Source organism: Salvelinus alpinus, chromosome 18 (assembly GCF_045679555.1).
Source record: "Salvelinus alpinus chromosome 18, SLU_Salpinus.1, whole genome shotgun sequence".
Classification (NCBI taxonomy): Eukaryota; Metazoa; Chordata; class Actinopteri; order Salmoniformes; family Salmonidae; genus Salvelinus; species Salvelinus alpinus.
Window position 1 is genome coordinate 13,193,202 of NC_092103.1, and position 8,760 is coordinate 13,201,961.

The window sequence follows — 8,760 nt, forward strand, 5'->3', positions numbered from 1 at the left end:
AACGATACATGTTAAGGACCAGTGGTGTAAAGTACTTAAGTAAAAATACTTTAAAGTACAGCATAAGTCGTTTTGGGAGTATCTGTACTTTACTATTTATATTTTTAACAACTTTTACTTCACTAAATTCCTAAAGAAAATGATGCACTTTTTACTCCATACATTTTCCCTGACACCCAAATGTACTCGTTACATTTTGAATGCTTGGCAGGACAAGAAAATGGTCCAATTCACACACTTATCAAGAGAACATCCCTGGTCATCCCTATTGCCTCTGATCTGGCGGACTCATTAAACACAAACGCTCGTTTTAAAAAGATGTCTGAGTGTTGGTGTGCCCGACTATCCATAAATAAAAAGAAAAAAATGAAATGGTGCCATCTGGTTTGCTTAATATAAGACATTTGAAATGATTTGTACTTTTAACTACTTAAGTATGTTAGCAATTACATTTACTTTTATGCTTAAGTATATTTAAAACGAAATTCTTTCACTCAAGTAGTATTTCACTGGGTGACTTTCACTTGAGTCATTTTCTATTAAAAATGTATCTTTACTTTTCTTAAGTATGACAATTGGGTATTTTTCCCACAAAAGCCATTTAAAATATTCATCCCCCCAGAAAGTAAAGAAAACAAGCTAAAACGAAGGAAATATTTATTAGTATTAAACGAGAATTGGTTTAAGACAATAGCTCATACATTCTTAGCCCACGAGTTTGTGCATTGCTTACACCAAACATATCCTCAATTTTCTTGAACCTGTTTTAGAGTGGACCCAAGTTAAATAAGTACAAAGGCCATGCTCTGTAAAATAAAAAATAAAAAACTGAAGTCAGGCCTCTAACAGACACAGTAAATTTGAGGGTCAGCAAGGTTGTTTTGTTTTCAGACAATATGAAATACAAAAGCCCAGCGAAATAACAATTATTCTTTAAAGAAACTCGTAGCAAACAATGTCTGAGTGCTACTGTGGAAATCTACAGAAGTAGTCAAAAGGCAGAAACAACATTTTTATTGTGGTAAGTGGCACTACTAATAAAATTAAAAAACTATCCACAGAGTCCCACAATTTGGGACAAAAAGTAGACTCAGATTGAGTGGGGAAAATGCTATGTATTATCTTCAAGTCATGGGAGTAAAACAGACACGGGATGCCTGCTTGAAGGCCCCAATGTGGAAGTCAGAGCCAGGGGATGTGGAGCTAAAGTCGAGGTGGGGGGCTAGTCTCTGCTGCGAGGAGTATGTGGGGGTGGGGCTCCTTCCACAGGGGCAGAGCTGGGCACAGTCCGCAGCTGTCCTTCGTGCATGCGCTCGTTGATGCGCAGTTGGCAGCCATCCTGCAGCATGCGCAGCGCAATGCGAGCAATGTTGCGCGAGTCATCCAGGCCAGAGTGAGGGCGGCCCTCGTATTGAAGTCCCAGCTTCTCTAGCATGCTGCTCAGCTTGGTCTGGGTACGAGGGACCTGTGAAAAAGAAAGTGAGGATTCTAGTTCTATTGTTCTACTCAACAGATCGTGTCTAACATGTCTCTACATTTAGAGATATTTCTGATAATTTTATTATCACAACCTTATAGAAGTTTCCATAGAATTTCTTGATGTTGATCCACTTCTTTGCAAACTGTGGATATCTGAGCCGACTTAAACGGCACTGGGTGTTCATGAACTTGCTCATGTCCCAAGATCTGTGGAAATAACAAAGCACATAGTTGTACTAATGAGAACATGTAATATCTCGCTAGTTATCATTGATACACAAAAGCAGTGTTAGTACCCTCTGACAACACGTACGTACCCATCTGTAAGAATGGCATATTTGTATTTTGTGCCAAGCTCTTTCTCCTGAAGCCAAAGCACCACCCGCTTAAGAACATTGGGGAATGTGTCTGCTTCATCCACCATTTTCTGGCCCAAAAAAAGCACAGTTAGAAAACTCTTATATTAACATTACAATGTGTGAAGTATTGTGGATCATAGTATTCTAGTCCTTCAAAATTGATTTAGACAACATCTGTCTGGTGTCTCACCTGTGTTATCCCTGTCAACTTTATGCAGAACTCTGACAGCTGTGTGTTGACTTCTGGCCTGACATATTCCTGAAAGCTGTCCTCCTACAATGAAATCCAGTGTCATTCATGATAACAAAACATTTGTGTGTGTTTAAGTTGTATTATTTGCATCAACTACTAATGTGAACTCAAAAGGGCCATACATCTGATAGTACACACAAGCCTTACAATGCAATGATTCTAACAATGTCCCCTCCTCACTTACTCACAATGTCTAAAGTGTGGGTGTTGAACAGGACCATTGGGAACTCAATGATTTCATGCGTGAAGTCAAGGGGGTTGTCCTGTTCACACGTTGCCTCAAAGTCCACCACACAGATGAAATCGTAGTAGGCATCAGTTGGTGCACCCTCTGTCACAGACTGCATCAAAGACAGCTTCTGCTTCTTGTAGTAGTTCTTCAGCCGCTTCTTCATCACATCCTTCACACCTCTACACACAGTGAGAGAGACACACACTTGGGATCATGTTCAGTGATAGATATTTTTCCAGTGACATGTCAAGCAGCTCTGGGATTTCCTAACATAGAAATCCTGAACCCCAATGGATTACGTTTGTAGCAATCTCCTGCTGAAACAAGTGTTCCTACATACCTTGTGTCAAGCTTACACTCTGACAGTTTAGACCGAAGCTCATCCTTGTTCATGCGGTTGATCTGTCCATTTGCAAGAGCAATCTCTTTGTAAACAGGATCACTGAACTCGCCACGAGTAGAAGATACTTGAGGGACAGGTTCACCAATGTTACTACACACCTTGTTGCAAGACTTGAAATAGAGAAAGGAATATAGCGTTAGTCTCACAAGTAGGTAACTCGTTTAAAATATCATCTGGCTGTTATTCCTAATGTAGCAGAGTTAACATTAGCTGTACAGTAAGTTATTCACCTTGTCATCTTCCTCGGGTTTAGAAGACAATTTCACATTGTCACCCTTGTCTTGAATATTCTCCTTGTATTCCTCCATTATTGAGGGATAGGATTGTCTCAACCAACTAATCCAAGTATGTTGACTGGAAATAAAATGTTTGCGTGCTACTTGCTAGCTAACTGGTAGATGTCTCTCGTAGCAAACAATCCTCCTGTCATGTCCTGTTTCCGCGCGTTCTTCCCGCGTGTCCGTGCCAGTGGTCAGCGCTTAAAAAAAATATTTATCCGAAGTTTGTCGCGGAACAACGTTAACGTTACATGATATTAGACACTTCCCTTTAATCATATCTTTCCAACCTTATTCAGACAATAAACATTTTACATATACATTTGGATAGCTAGCTGGCAAGCAAACTAAAACGTAACATTTTGGGAAAATATAAACAATCAAACGTAATCTCCGGTTGCAGTTCCGGTTAAACTTGACGCCTAAAATACATTAGCGCCACTTGCTGACAGGGAAGACCATTACACCAGTAAATCGACTGCCAGACTCCTCTTTTTAGTTGAATCTAAGCAAGGAGTCACTAGAAAGTAATAAACAACCAATCTAATTTACGAAACAAAAATATAAACGCAAAATATAAAGTGTTGGTCCCATGTTTAATGAGCTGAAATAAAATATACTAGACATTTTCCACAAGCACAAAAGCTTATTTCTCTCAAATGTAAACAAATTTGTTTACATCCCTTTGCCAAGATAATCCATCCACCTGACAGGTGTGGCATATCAAGAAGCTGATTAAACAGGATGATCATTACACAGGTGCAGCTCTAAAATGTGCAGTTTTGTCACACAACACAATGTCTCAAGTTTTGAGGGATGAGCAATTTGCATGCTGACTGCAGGAATGTCCACCAGAGCTGTTACCAGAGAATTTAATGTTAATTTCTCTACCATACCATACCCAACATAATTATAGAGAATTTGGCAGTACGTCCAACCGGCCTCACAACCGCAGACCACATGTATGGCGTTGTGTGAGCCAGAGATTTTCTGATGTCAACGTTGTGAACAAAGTGCCCTATGGTGGTTGTGGGATTATGGTATGGGCAGGCATAAACTAGACAATGAACACAATTTAATTTTACCGATGGCAATTTGAATGCACTGAGATACCGTGACGAGATCCTGAGAACCATTGTCGTGCCATTCATCTGCTGTCATCAACTCATGTTTCAGCATGATAATGCACAGCCCCATGTCGGAAGGTTCTGTACACATTTTCTGGAAGCTGAAAATACCAGAGTTCCTCCATGGCCTGCATACTCACCAGACACTAATCTCATTGCAACTCCCCTCCAAGTCTCCGACCACTACCTTGTATCCTTTTCCCTCTCGCTCTCATCCAACACTTCCCACACTGCCCCTACTCGGATGGTATCGCGCCGTCCCAATCTTCGCTCTCTCTCCCCCGCTACTCTCTCCTCTTCCATCCTATCATCTCTTCCCTCTGCTCAAACCTTCTCCAACCTATCTCCTGATTCTGCCTCCTCAACCCTCCTCTCCTCCCTTTCTGCATCCTTTGACTCTCTATGTCCCCTATCCTCCAGGCCGGCTCGGTCCTCCCCTCCTGCTCCGTGGCTCGACGACTCACTGCGAGCTCACAGAACAGGGCTCCGGGCAGCCGAGCGGAAATGGAGGAAAACTCGCCTCCCTGCGGACCTGGCATCCTTTCACTCCCTCCTCTCTACATTCTCCTCTTCTGTCTCTGCTGCTAAAGCCACTTTCTACCACTCTAAATTCCAAGCATCTGCCTCTAACCCTAGGAAGCTCTTTGCCACCTTCTCCTCCCTCCTGAATCCTCCTCCCCCTCCTCCTCCCTCTCTGCGGATGACTTCGTCAACCATTTTGAAAAGAAGGTCGACGACATCCGATCCTCGTTTGCTAAGTCAAACGACACAGCTGGTTCTGCTCACACTGCCCTACCCTGTGCTTTGACCTCTTTCTCCCCTCTCTCTCCAGATGAAATCTCGCGTCTTGTGACGGCCGGCCGCCCAACAACCTGCCCGCTTGACCCTATCCCCTCCTCTCTTCTCCAGACCATTTCCGGAGACCTTCTCCCTTACCTCACCTCGCTCATCAACTCATCCTTGACCGCTGGCTACGTCCCTTCCGTCTTCAAGAGAGCGAGAGTTGCACCCCTTCTGAAAAAACCTACACTCGATCCCTCCGATGTCAACAACTACAGACCAGTATCACCTCTTTCTTTTCTCTCCAAAACTCTTGAACGTGCCGTCCTTGGCCAGCTCTCCTGCTATCTCTCTCAGAATGACCTTCTTGATCCAAATCAGTCAGGTTTCAAGACTAGTCATTCAACTGAGACTGCTCTTCTCTGTGTCACGGAGGCGCTCCGCACTGCTAAAGCTAACTCTCTCTCCTCTGCTCTCATCCTTCTAGACCTATCGGCTGCCTTTGATACTGTGAACCATCAGATCCTCCTCTCCACCCTCTCCGAGCTGGGCATCTCCGGCGCGGCCCACGCTTGGATTGCGTCCTACCTGACAGGTCGCTCCTACCAGGTGGCGTGGCGAGAATCTGTCTCCGCACCACGTGCTCTCACCACTGGTGTCCCCCAGGGCTCTGTTCTAGGCCCTCTCCTATTCTCGCTATACACCAAGTCACTTGGCTCTGTCATATCCTCACATGGTCTCTCCTATCATTGCTATGCAGACGACACACAATTAATCTTCTCCTTTCCCCCCTCTGATAACCAGGTGGCGAATCGCATCTCTGCATGTCTGGCAGACATATCAGTGTGGATGACGGATCACCACCTCAAGCTGAACCTCGGCAAGACGGAGCTGTTCTTCCTCCCGGGGAAGGACTGCCCGTTCCATGATCTCGCCATCACGGTTGACAACTCCATTGTGTCCTCCTCCCAGAGTGCTAAGAACCTTGGCGTGATCCTGGACAACAGCCTGTCGTTCTCAACTCACATCAAGGCGGTGACCCGTTCCTGTAGGTTCATGCTCTACAATATTCGCAGAGTACGACCCTGCCTCACACAGGAAGCGGCGCAGGTCCTAATCCAGGCACTTGTCATCTCCCGTCTGGATTACTGCAACTCGCTGTTGGCTGGGCTCCCTGCCTGTGCTATTAAACCCCTACAACTCATCCAGAACGCCGCAGCCCGTCTGGTGTTCAACCTTCCCAAGTTCTCTCACGTCACCCCGCTCCTCCGCTCTCTCCACTGGCTTCCAGTTGAAGCTCGCATCCGCTACAAGACCATGGTGCTTGCCTACGGAGCTGTGAGGGGAACGGCACCTCCGTACCTTCAGGCTCTGATCAGGCCCTACACCCAAACAAGGGCACTGCGTTCATCCACCTCTGGCCTGCTCGCCTCCCTACCTCTGAGGAAGTACAGTTCCCGCTCAGCCCAGTCAAAACTGTTCGCTGCTCTGGCACCCCAATGGTGGAACAAACTCCCTCACGACGCCAGGTCAGCGGAGTCAATCACCACCTTCCGGAGACACCTGAAACCCCACCTCTTTAAGGAATACCTAGGATAGGATAAAGTAATCCTTCTAACCCCCCCCCCCCCCCCCTTAAAAGAGTTAGATGCACTATTGTAAAGTGGTTGTTCCACTGGATATCAGAAGGTGAATGCACCAATTTGTAAGTCGCTCTGGATAAGAGCGTCTGCTAAATGACTTAAATGTAAATGTAAATGTAACATGTCATCCATTGAGCATGTTTGGGATGCTCTGGATCGACGTGTACAACAGCGTGTTCAAGTTCCTGCCAATATCCAGTAACTTCGCACAGCCATTGAAGAGGAGTGGGACAACATTCCACAGGCCACAATCAACAGCCTGATCAACTCTATGCTATGGAAATGTGTCGCAATGTATGAGGCAAATGGTGGTCACACCAGATATTGACTGGTTTTCTGATCCACACCCCTACCTCTTTTTTTGTTGGTATCTGTGACCAACAAATGCATATCTGTATTCCCAGTCATGTGAAATCCATAGATTAGGGTTTAATGAATTTACTTCAATTGACTGATTTCCTTAAATGAACTGTAACTCAGTAAAATCTTTGAAATTGTTGTATGTTGCGTTGATATTGTTCTTCAGTATACAATAATGGTGAAGCTACAGTACATTGGTCACAGCACAACTCAGGCAGAAATACTGGTGCTTACACTGTGCATGGAAAGTTGATTTAACAGTGGGATGTGAATTATTCTCAAATTAAATGAATAACTAAACATACTTGTAAGGGGTTGTTCCACATACAGTACTAGTCAAAGGTTTGGACACATCTACTCATTCTTGTCATAATATGGACTTGGTCATTTACCATATAGGGCTATCTTCTGTATACCACCCCAACCTTGTCACAACACAACTGATTGGCTCAAACGCATTAAAAATGAACTTTTAATAAGGCACACCTGTTAATTGAAATGCATTCCAAGTGACTACCTCATGAAGCTGGTTGAGAGAAAGCAAAGAGTGTGCAAAGCTGTCATCAAGGCAAAGGGTGGCTACTTTCAATAATCTAAAATATATTTTGATTTGTTTAACACTTTTTTGGTTACTACATGATTCCATATGTGTTATTTAATAGTTTTGACGTCTTCACTATTATTCTACAATGTAGAAAATAGTAAAAAATAAAAAATAAACCCTTGAATGAGTAGGTGTGTCCAAACGTTTGACTGGTACTGTACATACAGTGTATTCGGAAAGGATTCAGACCCCTTGACTTTTCCCACATTTTGTTACATTACAGCCTTATTCTAAAATGTATTAAATCGTTTTTTTCTTCCTCAATGTACACACAACACCCCATAATGACAAAGCAAAAACAGTTTTTTTTAATGTTTGCAAATGTATACAAAATTAAAAATGGAAATATCACATTTACATACACTTAGAAATGTCCTTGTTTTTGAAAGAAAAGCAAATTGAAGATATCGTGCAAAGCTGTGTACGAGATCTGTGTACTAGATCTGTGTACTACTCCTTTCACAGAACAACGTAAACTGGCTCTAACCAGAATAGAAAGAGGAGTGGGAGGCCCCGGTGCACAACTGAGCAAGAGGACAAGTACAGTAGAGTGTCTAGTTTGAGAAACAGACACCTCACAAGTCCTCAACTGGCAGCTTCATTAAATAGTACCCGCAAAACACCAGTCTCAACGCATAGGCGGAAATCCCAGGGGGGACGGGGGGGACACGACCCCCCCATCTTGGGAAAAATATGATTTGTCCCCCCCAATATATCACTGTAAACATAACTATGTAATTTCAATAATATTAATAATACGCAATGAAAGCACTTGTGCTGATTATAGACACTTAATAGCGCGTTTTTAAGTTTCAAAAGATTGCGACCCCCCCCGCCCTTTGCCTCACAATGGTTTGATCCACTGCCAGTTCTTTAGCTGGCAAGGTAATAGAGGGTTCGTAAATACTGTCCGAAAGGGACATGTACGTAACTGACGTGAGGTTAATCCAGTCAATCCATAGCAGGTCCATAGCAATGTTATTTATTTATTTTTACGTTGGCAGGGTTCACACACTAGCTGAATTTGCAGAGCTAGCGCGCAAACTAAAGCAAACATTAACTATCAAGCTAGCTAGTACCTATTCCATTTATGTGGCGTCGTCAAAGATGGAATCTTTGCTATCGTCAGTTTATTCCAAGATCAGTCCAAACTGAACAGAACAGAACTACACTCTCTTCTACCATTGTCTTAAATATATATAATGGTCTCGTTGCAAAAGATAAATTGTCGCTAGTGAACTT

The 8,760-nt window shown here is 43.5% G+C and overlaps 1 protein-coding gene across 1 annotated transcript; it reads right to left on the minus strand.

Moving 5' to 3' along the window:
* Nucleotides 1-640: 640 nt before the first annotated feature.
* LOC139543812 (3'-5' exoribonuclease 1-like) lies at nt 641-3,487 on the minus strand. Its single transcript, XM_071350247.1, has 7 exons — nt 2,957-3,487; nt 2,664-2,836; nt 2,280-2,502; nt 2,029-2,112; nt 1,797-1,906; nt 1,572-1,686; nt 641-1,465 (listed from the first exon to the last, which is right to left on the minus strand). The coding sequence occupies exons 1-7, from the start codon at nt 3,032-3,034 to the stop codon at nt 1,223-1,225; spliced, it is 1,026 nt and encodes a 341-aa protein (XP_071206348.1). The 5' UTR covers nt 3,035-3,487; the 3' UTR covers nt 641-1,222.
* Nucleotides 3,488-8,760: the final 5,273 nt, after the last annotated feature.

Excerpts from the sequence above, each read along its gene's own strand:
- LOC139543812 (XM_071350247.1), bottom strand. The coding sequence starts at position 3,034 with ATGGAGGAATACAAGGAGAATATTCAAGACAAGGGTGACAATGTGAAA. Across the intron at positions 2,503-2,663 it reads GAGTGTAAGCTTGACACAAG|AGGTGTGAAGGATGTGATGA; the intron begins GTATGTAGGAAC and ends CACTGTGTGTAG. Across the intron at positions 1,907-2,028 it reads AGTTGACAGGGATAACACAG|AAAATGGTGGATGAAGCAGA; the intron begins GTGAGACACCAG and ends TTTTTGGGCCAG.